This window comes from Hemicordylus capensis, chromosome 12 (genome assembly GCF_027244095.1).
Source record: "Hemicordylus capensis ecotype Gifberg chromosome 12, rHemCap1.1.pri, whole genome shotgun sequence".
Classification (NCBI taxonomy): domain Eukaryota; kingdom Metazoa; phylum Chordata; class Lepidosauria; order Squamata; family Cordylidae; genus Hemicordylus; species Hemicordylus capensis.
The window spans coordinates 5,724,606-5,738,974 of record NC_069668.1 but is presented as its reverse complement, the minus strand read 5'-3'; the positions used below and the strand labels follow the sequence as shown (position 1 = coordinate 5,738,974).

At 46.7% G+C, this 14,369-nt stretch overlaps 1 protein-coding gene across 7 annotated transcripts in view; it reads left to right on the top strand.

Annotated features, from left to right (window-relative positions):
- BRIP1 (BRCA1 interacting helicase 1) overlaps positions 1-14,369 on the top strand; it is a 294,634-nt gene that overhangs the window by 120,418 nt on the left and 159,847 nt on the right. For all 7 annotated transcript variants that reach the window (XM_053274533.1, XM_053274532.1, XM_053274536.1 and 4 more), the window contains 2 exons: positions 266-425; positions 1,955-2,076. In XM_053274533.1, coding sequence (XP_053130508.1) covers positions 266-425; positions 1,955-2,076 — 282 coding nt within the window. The remainder of the gene's footprint in view (positions 1-265; positions 426-1,954; positions 2,077-14,369) is intronic.

The window sequence follows — 14,369 nt, the reverse complement described above, 5'->3', positions numbered from 1 at the left end:
CCTTTATTTTATCCACTGTGATAATTGCTCAGTCTGTTTCCTGCATGCTTCGATTTCTACAAAGCCCTAAATCATAAACTTGCAAATTTCGAATAGGTTGCTTAAATAAGCGTATTTTTTAAAATGAAATTATAATGCATATGTGACAGATCTGGAATGAATGTATCATTATTTGATCTGGACATCCTCATGAGCACACAACCAAGATGTTTTGAAAAAGCAGGAGAATCAATATTTACAGTTCTGTATTTTCTGGTTGGTTCAGATGTTGGATAAACTGAAAGATCGCTGGTTGCACACTGGCTTGTGGGAAAAGCTGGAGACGATCAAGACGGTCATTGTGGAACCCAAAGGAGGTGGCAAAGCTGACTTTGATGACCTGCTGCAAATCTACTATGATGCCATAAAGTGTAAAAAAGGGAAAGGTGAGCAACCCTTGTGAAAATGCAGAAGCTTGAAAACTTGGCTTCTGAGGCCAGAGCAGACATTCAGAGGTGCTGGAAATAAACAGTAGATCACTTCTGCCCTCTGCCACCATCTTCAGTAGCAGCTAGTATAGTATGACTTTTCCTGTGTATTTTTTTTTTTAAATCAAACATCCTCTGTATCTGTGTTGCTCTCTCTTGAAATGCCAGTTCTGAGAATTCTGTGCTCTCCACACCTGTATCGGGTAAAGAGCAGGATTTCCAAGCCTGTAAAACCTGCCTTACCTCTGTGACCTGACAACACAGTGTTGTGTATTTCTTTTCACCGATCCATATCATTGGCTGCTACTGAGAAGGATGGACGGGACTGTGTAACAGCCCAAGATTAGGGCACAGATACACTGCAAAGTTACAAAGGAAGAGAGGAAACTAGACACACAGATGCAATTTTCAGTGGCAGCCTTTTGTTGGTTTGTAACGCCTGCTTCTGCCTCAAGAAGATGTGTAAGATGAGCCAAAAGAGTGGACCGATTACTCACAGGCAGTAACAAAGATAGCTGTTGTATTTACTTGAATACAAGGCTAGGTCCTCCCCCCACCATGTTCTTTGATGTTAGAAATGGGGGTCATCTTAAATTCAGGGTTGTCTTCTATACGGGTGAATACAGTAGTAGATTTTGAAAATCCTGAAATTGCACAGGGGGCAGTGTGGTGGTGGTGGGGAATCAGTCCCCCAAAATTTCAAGCTTTTCTTGAGAACTTCTTAGAGGTTTGAAGAGATGCTCTCACTGCTCTACCAAAAATATGGATTTGGACTGATTTAGAGTGTTTAAATAAGCCCTTTTTTGGACTAAGCTGTGGCTGTTCATCTCAGAAGACTTCGTCCTGAAGCAAGTGTAACATAAAATGGTACATGGGGGAAAAATAACCTGTTTAAATAAAACCCATCACCACAAAGAAGAACATATGCATATTTTACTTGTTATATTATATAATCTGGCCACGAATGTTGACACTGGCATGAAGATCTAAAGAAAATGCACTTAGGCTTTGGCCAGGCCCCAAGAAAAGAGAGTTCCATAGTTTGGGGGCAGCTGTCCATGACACCTCGGTTCACTATTGATGTTTGAACATGGTGCTTGGAGGGTATTGTTCAAAGACGACTCTTGGCTGGACTGTGACAGAAAACAGAGAAGAATAGGGCCTCTACGCAATGTAGGACCTAAGCCAATTTGCTAAATGAAACAAGTACTGGAAGGGGGAAGGAGAGTGTAAAGTTTATCACTTTTCCTGCCCCTGAGCAGTAGCCATCATAGTCCATGATGGCTGCAACTGCCATTTCTGTATGCAGGGCAGGAAAAGATCCTGCCCGTATTGTGCCACACGTGTTCATGGACAGGAGTTCAACTTCATCCTATGGAGAAAGTAAACACTGAAGGCTTTGTCTTGAGGTGGGCATGTTCTTTTTGAGCTGTTGTCCCAAATGGTAGTAAAGAGTGTGTTAAGTTGTGTGATGTTTTTTGTTTCAGACGGTGCGCTTCTTATCGCTGTCTGCAGAGGGAAAGTCAGCGAAGGCTTGGATTTCTCTGATGACAATGCCCGTGCTGTTATAACGATAGGAATTCCATTTCCAAATGTGAGGGACCTTCAGGTAAGATACTGGCACTCCTAAAATTTGTCAGTCTCTCTCTCTCTCTCTCTCTCTCTCTCTCTCTCTCTCTCTCTCTCTCTCTCCCCCCCACCCCACCCCCGCCAGCGCTTCATTCCAAGGCTCGGAAGCCAGTGGCAGCTTCCACTGACCCTAAGTGTTGCTCTCTGGCTAATTGTTTGTTAGACCTGTGAGAAGCTTAGCCAGTGTGGTGTAGTGGTTAGAGTGCTGGACTAGGACCGGGGAGATCCGACTGACTGACTGACTGGGGAGAGCCGAGTTCAAATCCCCATTCAGCCATGAAACTAGCTGGGTGGCTCTGGGCCAGTCATTTCTTTCTCAGCCTAACCTACTTCACAGGGTTGTTGTGAAAGAGAAGCTCAAGTATGTAGTACACCGCTCTGGGCTCCTTGGAGGAAGAGAGGGATATAAATGTAAAAATAATAATAATAATAATAAAGCCAAATACTCCACACACTGCCTTTGGCACCACATGCAAACAAACATTTCCCGCCCCTGTGGTTCTGCGCTTTTCCTGGTGTTGGTGAGGCTTCTTTAAGGGAAACAGAGCCTTTTAAACCCCAGCGCCATTTTGGAAGGAATCCATGGAGTGCTAGGAAGTGTAGTCTCCCATAATGCTTTAAGACGATGCTGGGAGGGACTAATTTCCCAGTGCTCCTGATTGACTGCATCCCAAACAACAATGACTTCTGCTTATAAAGTATACATTGAAGAGCCTAGTCAAGTTTTTATATTCCTTTGGTCAAGAATCTAGATCATCTAGCAACTGTAACGCCACATACCGATGTCTCGTGGCAGTTTCTAGACCCCTCACCGTCTTTGTTGTCCTTCTCTGTACCTGTTCCATTTTATCTGTGCTGCTGTTTAAAATGCAGCTCCTAGTATTTAAAGTGAATATGCTATATTTGTCAATCTTCTTAAGATTTATATTTGGCTCTGGGCTTTTGTCTCTTCCCCCTGCCATGCACTTTAAAGCCCTCTTGATGGGTTTGTGAGGCTCCAGCCAAACACGTTCTTCCCTGTTTTTGTGAGGTGCAACCCATCTCTTGCAAGGAATCCTTCATGTTGCCAGCGTAGGCCAAGAATCCAACCCTTTCCCAGTGACACCATCCTTCTAGCCAGATGTTTGCTTTCTCTTCCTGTGCCTTTACCTTCAACCAGACAAAAACAGCACTTGTGCCCTTAACTCCTTCCCTTTCATTCCCAGAGCGTTGTAGTCTCTTGAGAGCCATTCAGAGCTGCTTCTGGCAATATCATTTGTTCTCACTTGGAAAGGGGTCGTATTCAGTGGGTTTAACGAGTCTTGGGAACCTCTCCACTACGTCCTGGATGCATGCACAGTGTGTGCAAACCAGCTAAGCAGAGTTAATAATGAAAATGTGTATGCTTTTTTCATTTGAAAATCCATGCTGTGAGCAGTCTTAGGGCATTTGGAGATGACTTCTAGCGGCAGTGTCGTGACCTGGCTCAAGTTGACCTGGTTCGTGACCCGACACTAAGCCCTGAGAGGGACATGTAAGGATGGTGGTGCTACTTCCGCATGTCAGCTAGCTGGAACCACTGCGAGTTAGGGTTAGGGTTAGTTAGCTAGTTAGTTAGTTAGGGTTAGTTAGTTAGTTAGAATTAGTTAGTTAGGGTTAGGGTTAGAATTAGGGGGATTTGTCTCCAGAACCAGCAGCCCAGAGCCCCTTTCACTGCAGCTACTGCATAGTGTATTTGTATTGTCCCAGCGTTCCATGGTGGGTGTCAGTCCCTGCCTTTCTCAGCCAACTGGGGCACTAGGACCACCTCAGAGTTATGGCCTTTGGGGAGTGTTGCTTTGCTTGGGTTGCAGCTTGTTGCCTTCACAAGCTTCTGTTACTAACTGCTGCCTCCAGGTCCATAGGAGTCACAGGGTTCCTTCCCCTGGCAACCCTCCTCCTGAACTGGCCTCTGATCATCAGCCAGTCTTGGTTTATATAGCCCCAGGCATGTGGGGCAGCTCTCGTGAGAGCCCCACCCTCTCACAAGATTCTGGCCCGAGATCCCGCAAGAGGCGCCCCAAGCCTCTCGATATCATGCCGCATTCGAGCAGTGTCTTCCGAACACCCTGCTGGGCCAATTGGATCCTCCCCTGACTGGAAAGGTAGCAGAATTGGCAGCCGCACACCCGGGAGGGATTGCCATCCCACGCGTTGGGTGAGGGGAAGCTCCCAGGAGCCTTGGGACAGCCCACAGGGGCTTCCCTGACACAGGGCGATGGTCCTGATCAACTGGGACCTTCAGCTGCGAAGGCCCTCTGCACATTCAGTTGAGGAGCTCTTAGTAAAGGTGTTGTGTCAACATAACAGTGAAAGCAAGCAGTGTTTGGAGCCGAAACAGATTCTCATGAGTTTCTTCCCCTTGCAACTCCAATAGTCCAGTCTTTCCTGGGATTGAGAGCAAGCCATAGGAAGATATTGGAAGCCCTGAAGAAGAGGAAGGACTTAACGTTGCTGGGGAAATTGGCAGAGAACATCCAGGGGGTTATTGGGTTTTACTGAGCAACTGCCAGTTCACTTTGACCCATGTTTGACCCTTTCTTAATCAGTGTGAAGTTTTGCTCTTTTGATAAGACAAGGTTCCCGCTATTTATGGGAACTGGGCTACTCCAAGCTAGGTCCCAGCCTCATACTTCATTGCGAAACAGCCTCTTCCTGTGTCTTTAGCAGCAATCCTAAACATGCTTCTTAAGCAGTGTTCCCTGTAACAGGGGGAACTTGAACTGCAAGGACGTTGCAACTGGGAGTGGTGGGCATTGTGGACAAAAACATCTGGGATTTCCGGTTACAGAGGAGACTGTTTTTAAGGAATAAGCCCCACTGTAAGACTTAACTTTCATTCCTTGTTTGTCATTTGAACATCATGACCAGAGGATACTTACTCTTGACTTGGTGTTGTTGTTGTTGGTGGTGGTGGTGGTATTGATGTTGTTGTTGTTGTTGTCATCGTCGTTGTTGTCATCGTCATAAAGGGATGTAGGAAATGAGGCTGTTCCTAAGGAATTTTGTCTTCAAATTTCCCACCAATAATCCTATTAAAGCCTTTGAGCGTCACATGTGAGGGATTGGCGTGAGTGCTTCACACACATTCTTACTAGTTTGTGTATATTTTAAACCTCCAGCTTCCCTCGTCTTTAATTTTAAATGTTTTCTTTTAAATGGATTTAATTATAAGAAAAATGACGCCTTTTGGGTTCTTATGCCAGCTATGTTTCTGGAAGTAGAGGAGGATTTTTGGAAACTCAGAACCTTTGCACTTAATTCTTGTATTATTTGGGGGTTGTGGGGGGATCTCCATATTCTCCAGAATTTGGCTGTTCCAGCAAAAATAAAGAGAGAGTTGTCAGGGTCCAGCACCACGCTATGGTACACTCAGGGCCAGGGTTTGGCTCTGGAAAAACAGGAAAACGCTATTCAGAGCCAAAAATGACTACTTTCACTGTGACCAGATTTCCTCAGCCCACCTGTGGGACGTGAACACTGAGATAGGAAAATGTGATTTTGGAGCCAAGTGTGACTTGGTGAGCTCAACTCGTAATTTACTATTTTACCCCGGGGACCTGAAAATAAGGAAATCACTGTGAAATGTTGCTAATGGGCAGCTCTGAAGCTGATGCTCCCAGAGAGGATTTCTTCACTTCCACCTTTCCTAGATGCCTCTAAGAGGCCATAATTCACTATGTGGCACTAGCAGTAGAAATGTAGAATGCAAGCAACTGCATAGAACGATGAATGATCAAGTATTCTTTGTACATACGTAAACTTGGTGCTCCTGGGCTTCCTTTCCATTTCTTTTCCAAAAGTACCGCTGGCAGTGTCTGCTCTTTTTTTGGATCCCTTTCGACAAATCTAAGGCATTGAGGTCCAGGTATTAACCTGCAAAGGTAAACACCTGGCATCCAGGAACATAATTTGTGAACCATGAGAACCATGATGGAGTACATCAATTCAGTTACACATCTCACTGCTTCAGGATTGCATTAGTGCTGTGAAATACTTTCAGGTTCATGACCCTGGCTTCTTCACTGCCCTGATGAGGAATCAATTGGATCAGGTGGCTAATGTTATTTGCTGACAAACGGCAACTTTCAGCTGCACGCCGGGGATATGTGTGTATCTGTATGCCTCATTACAGCTGGCAAAGAGGAAAGCTCACTTATCCCAGATGCATGGAAACATAATGCTTATCCTCAAAGACTGCAGTCCTAATGACACTAGATTTCCTTGGAATTAGGCTCTCGAGCGTAAGCAGATGCCTACAATGCCCTTTCACCATGTACGTACGTGTGTGTGTGTGTGTGTGTGTGTGTGTGTGTGTGTGTGTGTGTGTGTTACAGTCACCTCTCAATAAGATATCTTTGTCTGCCTTGCTCTTTGGACTGTTTCACACATTCATAGTCGTTGCCTCTGGTTTGTAGCAGCAAGTGCATGGTTCATAGTGCTGCTGGTTACCTTTAAAGTGCTATATGAATGGGGACCTGGGTATTTCAAGGACCACTATCTCCCACACATGCCTGCCTGTGCCTCATGAGAGAGACTTCTCGAGTGTGCCTTAGGCAGATGAGAACTAGGGAGAGAGTCCTTTTGGCTGTGGCTGTGGCACCATACTTATGGGATCTGGTTCCCTGGGAGATTTGCCTGACATCAGACATCTGGCAAGCTGGCCAGTGGTGAGTGCCCTCAGCCTTCACTAGTCTGGTGGCTATAGGCCACCTCTAGCCTAAGTGGCAAGATGCCTTTAACTACCAGTTGCAAGGGAGCAACAGCAAGAGAGAGGGCATGCCCTCACCTCTGGCCTGTGGGCTTCTCAGATGCCTCTGTTGGGCCACTGTGGGAACAGGATGCTGGACTGGATTGGCCTTTGGCCAGATCCAGCAGGGCTGTTCTTCTGTTCCCTGGCGAGCAGGACATCCAGCCCCACTCAGATGCCCTCTCCAGAGGTCTCATTTCCACTGGCATTTTTTGAGAAGGCAAAGAACATCACGGATCCTTTCTGAGCAGTCGGAGAGGACCCTCACTGTTTCTTACCATCTCTATCTCCCGGTGTGAAGGACAGAAGACCCACTTCTCTCCGAAGCCCTCTGCCTGTGTGCCAGAAAAGGATCTGAGGGAAGGGGATTGGTGGCCACCACAAATAACAGCTGGCTAGTGAGCTAAGCCTAAATTTGTAGATCCCTGCTTGGCAACCATTAATTTGTCTTTGGGGCTCCCGGCAAAGAAGTTTTCATTTTCACAGACTTAAATCAGTTCTGTTGACCCATCTCCTTTTAAATATGCTCCTTAATTATTTTTATTATGGGTTTTTTAAAAAACCTGTTTTTATCAGTAGCCACCCTAACAGTATTTATATTTAAGGGGGTATACACACTTAACATAAATAAATGTGAATGAGCCCTCCTCCCCACATGGAGTTATGGTCACACCCATGTTCCTTCCCATGCTGTTGTTCCCCCGCCTGCCACAGCTGGCATTTGCTGGTGTGTGAGGAGTCCACATCACCAGACGCAAGTTTTGGGCAGTATAGAAATGTGATGAATAAATAATAAATAAACAAATCAACACTCCCCAGATGTCGTATTCCTCTAGAGCAGGGGTGGGGAACCTTGGCCCTCTTGCTGTTGTTGAACTACAACTCCCACCATCCCCAGCCACAATAAGGGGATGATGGGAGTTGTAGTTCAACAACAGCTGAAGGGCCAAGGTTCCCCACCCCTGTTCTAGATACTACCAGGACAAATGGGGCTAAAGCAGCTTTTGTGCTCTAATATGATAATCACCCCTTCCCAGTGGTAAGGGAAAGTGTCGTCTCCTGGTGCCCACAGAACCCCGTGGTTTTCTTTGGTCGGATACAGGAGGGGTTGACCATTGCCATCTCCAGTGATGTATGAGATGATGCCTTTCAGCATCTTCCTATATCGCTGCTGCCCGATATAGGTGTTTCCCATAGTCTGGGAAATAGACCAGAGGGGATTCGAACCGGCAACCTCTTGCTCGCTAGGCAGGTTATTTCCCTTCTGTGCCTTTAGTAGGGATGTGCACAGAACCGGCGGGGTGGTGGTGCAGTTTTGAGGGCAGGGGAGGATGCACTCCCCCCCCCCACACACACATGTTTCTCCCTCCAGCACTCAGTTTTCTAAACATCCATTGGGGTGGCAGTGTACTTCCCTGCTGCCCTATTCGCTATGTTCTCCAGATATACCCGGAATTATCGGACGAGCCTGCGCGCGATGTGCACACGTGTGTCCGCAACTTCCAGGTACATCTGGGAAACGCAGTAAATGGGGCAGCAGGGAGGTATGCTGCTGCCCCGATGGACGTTTAGAAAACCAGGCACCGGAGAGGAAAACTCAGCGGGGTGGGGCGGGGGGGGAGTGCATCCTCTCTCACCCTTAAAGCGGCACACACACTCCACCATCGAACCTGCAGAACCACCTGCCGTCTGGACCGGTTCGGAGGCCCATAAAGGGCCTGAAATTTTATGAAATGCCGTTTTCTCAAAACAAGAATTGTGCAGTAGTGCCACTGCATCACTGTAGCTCCTAATTACAGTGCAGACATCTTGAAAGAAAATTGCCTGATAAGGGTGCTGAGGGCTCCCTGTAGTTTGACGCTGTGTTGTAAAAAATCTTTGCCAGACAGCAGTATTGCTGTCAGGCTGAAGTTCAGATTAAGGGCTCAGGGATGGCACATCTCCTCTGTCAATTCACGGGCATCACTTACAAAAGCTTTCCCTAAATGTGCCCTTCAGTGAAGCTTTTGGATAAACCACAGGATGGAGGCAAACTTTCCCTTTTTCCCTTCAGTAGTTTACTTTTCTGATCCAAGAGCGGGGGGGTGGGGGTGGGAATCCAAAGTGATTTTCTTGTGTTTAGCTTGTCCTTAGCAAGTAGTGCTGACCTTTAAGTTTTTCCTTGACTGTCAAAGTATGTTGAAGGCTTTAAAAGTGAAGCTATCACCCTGGGGATTTGTCAGGATGACTGACACTTACCACTTCACCTGAGACGCAGTGGCAGGGAGCGTCTGGAGCAGCATTGTACCTCAAGGGAAGCTGTTTGATTTTTTCTTCACTTCTGCTTCACTGGACATGGATTGGATTTTCTCTTCAGAGGAGAGTTTTGGTTGCATTAGATTTTAATCAAGTCACTTGTTCGCAGTCCCTCCAAGCCGGCACGGCTGTGATGAGTAGATGGGCCCGGGGTGAATGTGCTACATGCTTTGTCAAAGCCGCAGAACTTCAAGATCTCAGAGAGACCGCCTGCTGTAGTTTGACAACACTGGAAAGTGTTTTATAAGCCTGCTCGACTTTCTTTGTCACAGGAAGCAAGAGTGCAAAGAGGGTAAGAATCAAGGTAGGCTGTGCATCTCAGATGGGAGGTGAGGTGTGGTGAAAGCATTGAACTTAGACCAGAGAGATCCACATTCAGGTCCCCCAATAGCCATGAAGCTCACCAGGTCATCTTCAGACAGCCACTCTTCGCCTAGCCCGTGTCACAAGGTTATTGTTATTGTGAAAGTCAAGGGATGACCATATGTGCTGTCCAGAGCTCTTTGGAGGAAGGGGCTAAAATGTAATAAATTAAGTAACCACAATCATGTGGAGAGGAGAGCTGGTCTTGTGGGAGCAAGCATGAATTGTTCTCTTTGCTAAGCAGAGTTTGCCTTGGTTTGCATTTGGATGGAAGACTACATGTGTGAGCGCTGTAAGATATTCTGCTTAGGCAGGGCTGCTCAACTTTGGCCCTCCTGCAGATGTTGGCCTACAGCTCCCATAATCTCTGGCTATTGGCCAATGTGGCTGGGGATTGTGGGAGTTGTAGTCCAAAAACAGCCAGGGGGCCCTAAGTTGAGCAGGCCTGTGCTTAGGGGATAGGCCATAGCTCAGTGGAAGAGTATCTGCGCACAGGATGCAGAAGGTCCCAGATTCACTCCCTGGCATCTCCAGGTAAGGCTGGGAAAAGACTCCTGCTTGAAACCATGGTGAAGTTGCTTCCAGTCAGTGTAGACCAGGGGTTCCCAACCTGTGGTACTCCAGATGTTGCTGAACTACAATTCCCATCATCCCTAGCCACAATACATTATACCTGGGGATTGTGAAAGTTGTAGTTCAGCAACATCTAGGGTACCACAGGTTGGGGAACCCCTGGTGTAGACAGTACTGAGCTAGATGGACCGATGATCTGACTCGGTAGAAGGCAGCTCCCTATGTTCATAAGTCGAGTAATAGTAACCCATCTGGGAGTAGATTTAGAAAACATAGGGTTATAGTTGTGTTTACTGGTACAAGTACAAAAGTCCCATATGTCCATATGAAGGGTGCAGAGTAAGGCCACACTGTGTATTAAATTAATGTAAATTGCTTTGTTTGATGTTGTTAGCTGCCTTAAGCACCCTCGTGGAAAAGGCCATAAGTTAAATATATGAAGAACAGAACAATCTCCCTCTGTGAGATTTATACCACACCTTTCACTTAGTATGCTCAAAGTGGTTAACAAAACAAGATATATTGCAACATAATAAACAAACACCAGACCAAAACAAACCTCCTGATAAAACACCAATAAAAACTACAAAAGATACAAAGGCAAATGAGCAGCCAGATGAGAGCAGCTGCTAAAACCAATGAAAAAGATCTCCCATACAACTGAAGCCCAGGAGAACAGAACTTTGCTCGGTGCTCAAAAGTTAGTCATGAAGGCATCGAGCAAACACGCCTAGGAAGCGAGTTCTTTGGGCACCACCACAGAAAATGCCTCCTCTCCAGTCATCAGTCTCCTAATTGAAGGCAGGAGTACTCAGAGAAGGGCCTTGGAAGAAGATCTCAGGCAACAGCCAGGCCTGTATGAGATAAGGCAGTTTAAGGTATCTCTGAAGTGTCTTTAAATGCTGTTTGTTCAGGATTGGGCTATGAAATCATGTATTCCTCCCCTGCCTCCATCCCCTCCACCTTCTGGCATGGGTTTCCTCCAGCTTGCCTTAAGCACTGCTTAAGTGTTGTATCATTGAATCAGGATTAGTTAAACATCCTGTTAAGGAAGGGCAGAACGTATAAAATGGCTGTTAGAATCTCCACTTAGCTTTCATCTGTACAGTTCAAGCCTTTTGATGCCTTTTATCATCGCTTGCCCTTGCAGTAGCTCCAAGGCATCCCCTTAATCTCTTAGCCCCAGAAGTGTGTGTTCAGATAGTGTGTTCAGATCTAGCTTTTAGTGACCCCAGTGAGGAGCCCAGATCTTCAGAGTATGCTCTTGTGGCAGCCTCAAGTTTTTATGCATGCACTGCTTAGCCACAGATGCGATCCCTGTGTGAACAGGGGTGGCAGTGCAGCATTTAATGCTGCTCCCACTGAAAAGATTTCACTTCGAAAAAGAGACGGAAATTGGAGGACTCGCTTTCCCACATTGGTGGTGGACTCTTAGGTCTGCTTGGCAGTCGCCAAGAGTGAAATTACAGGTCGATCTACACAGTGGGGGGCGGGGTGTAGTTATTGCTGTAATGTGCTGTAGGTGAGGCTTCGACTGGTGCAGAATGGCATTCCCAGAAGCTTCAACTGGTGCAGAAGAGCAACCCCAGAATGCTTGTGTAGGGGGAGACTATAAGCACCCTCCCGATCTGTTTGGAGGAAAGGTGTGATGAAGACGTAATAAAGAATAATAAACTAATTAGGCCAAGCACAGGGCACCTGCGCCTCTAGTTCTCCCCCCCTTCCCCCCTCCCTCTTGGTTTTCCCTCTGTTCTCAGCCCCCACTGCCGCCGCCGTTGTTTTTATTCCCCGCCTGGCACTGGCACCGTTTTCTATTCCCCACTGCCTCTGCCATTCCCCCCCCTTTCTTTCCCCCCTTCCTGGAAGTCTGTCTGCTGCTTTCCTCTCCCCCTGCCAGAAGCTCGCCTGTGAACTCTCGTGAGAGTTGCCACACATGGGATTAGCGACGGGTACGCCTTAGAGAAATATAGAGAAAGATTGAAGTAGCCTTAGTAAGCCTCTGAAGAATCCCAGAGTTCCCTGGAATCGTTTGAAAACCACTGATATATTGCAGTGAATTAGGAGTCACTTCACTATACAGCCATTAGTGGCAGCACTCCAGTTTTGAACCATAAACACACACTGGTGGTTTTTAAATGATGTGTTTTGAGTGCTTTCTTATTGTTGCTCGCTCTGCGAGTGGTTTTTATTTTAATTCAGAGTTGTCATGTCATTGCTGCTTCTTTCTCAGTTTTGTTTCTCTTGTAGCAGTCAAAATGCCACTTTATTTAGGGAAGAAATGCTAGAGTGAAAGCCTAGTTTAGATTGTTTTCCCCCATTCATTTCAGTAAGATATGTCTAAGATTAAACTTCCTTTCTCAAAAATGGTAAAAATTGGCTAGCTTTTTAGGAAAAAAAAACCCTCTTTTTTGTATTTAGAATATGCAGTGTACAAAGCCTAAAGCAGTAATTTGTCAGCGAAATTTATATTGTGATAGTTGCCCTGATAATTGTGTTTACAGTATGTTGATACTGATCGGAAAGCGTTCCTTGTGGGCCTTCTTCCTGCTCCAGTGTGGTTTTGCTTTAAACTGTTTTGGGTCGAAAGGTTTCTGCTTTGGCTAAAGATAAAACCGTGCTGCATGAGTGTCTGGCAGACAAAGTGTTTATTTTTACTGAGGCAGAGTTTTCTTAATGGTTCGAATCCTTGCGTTCTAACAGGTTTAGGCCTCATATTTATTTAATGGGCTGAACTTCTGCTCCTAAAAGGCCTTTATCACTCGAGAATAAAACGGTGCCAATCTGATCTTACATTTTGTTTATATGAGGGTATCATAATCTCCTTAGAGCTCCAAGCGTCATGGGCCCTGAGAATCACATCAGTTGCAACTGCTTGCAGAACTAACCCAGCCTTTCTCAGCCTTGTTATACCGAGGACGCAGGGGTTTTTCAAGTTATGGCTGGAGGCACAAGTCACTCTGACATTCCGGAAAATGTACATGTGTATTTTTTCTGTCCATCAGCTGCCCAAATTATGAGCCAGCATCGTTATGACTGCGGGATAATCTGGTTAATACTGGCCCTCCTCGGCTTCCTGCTCTGCCCAGTCAGTCAGGGCTGAGAGCATGGTACTGTGCTTCTGGGATTTCCCTACGTAACACAGGCTCCCTTCCTGTCATCCGGACTCTCTTGCGCTGTTGCTGTTTCTCATATCTTGGCAAGGGAAAGGATGAGTTTCAATGCGGCACGGTAGGGATCTTCTCTGCTTTCAGGCAGGGGCCACTTGGTTCAGAAACCTTCGGTGTGAGAGCCATTTCCCACTGTGCTGACCTCTGCACAATACTGTGCTTTTCTCAGTGCTGGGAGGGCTCTTTAAGAGAGATGGAGTCCACTCCCCTGTGGGGAAAGGGTTGGGAAGGGCTACACTTCCCAGGGCCCTGTGCACAACCGTGGGAAGAGTCATTTCTGTGCAGAGCATTCAGTTTTGGCGCAAGCTCCACACTGGCCCAACACACAATTAGTCAGGGAGCTGAGGGTTGATGGGGGCCTCCAGTGGCCCCAGAGGCTGTTCAGTGAGGAACACTGCTTGCACGGCCGGGGCCTCCCCACTCCAACAGGCACAACACGGTGGATGCATCTAACCGGGTGACTTCATATTGCCAAGGGATGCTTCAGTCAAAGACGGTGATAGCTCATTCTGTGGATCCTCCCTAAGCCAAGAAGACGGAAATGGAGTCACCAAACGGAATGTTCTCCTTTGGCAGCTTTTACTTTGTCTGGAGATTGTGGATGGGCAGACTGCGCTGTATCCTTAGATTTTCTTTCCCACCCTCATTTCCTGCTCTGAGCAAGGTGTTGGACTAGAAGGCTCGCAGACTAGGGTGCCTTCCCGACTCTAACATTCTGAGATTCCAGACAAGCGGCACTGTTTCACCTTCAGCCCTATGAGTTATGTTGTCCAAGGTCACTCAGTGGGCTTTGTTGGCTGGGTGAGGATGCTGAGCATTTGTCATCGTTGCCGTTCCTATGTTCTTCAGCACTTCTTCGTGTGTCAAAAGTGCTTTTCAAAGACCTCCCGCTCCTTTGGTACTGGCAAAGACCCCGTGAGGGAGGTGGTGCTGAAAGATAGTGGCTTATCCAAGGCCACCCAGTAAGCTGAGCGGCAGGGCGGAAGTGTTGAACTTGGGTGCCTTTGGACTCCAAGCTGTGTGCTCAAAGAAAAAGAAAGTTCTTTTAAGTGTGTTTTACAAGAAGGTAAATACTAGGATGCGTGCCAGAAGAAAAGAGGAGAGAGG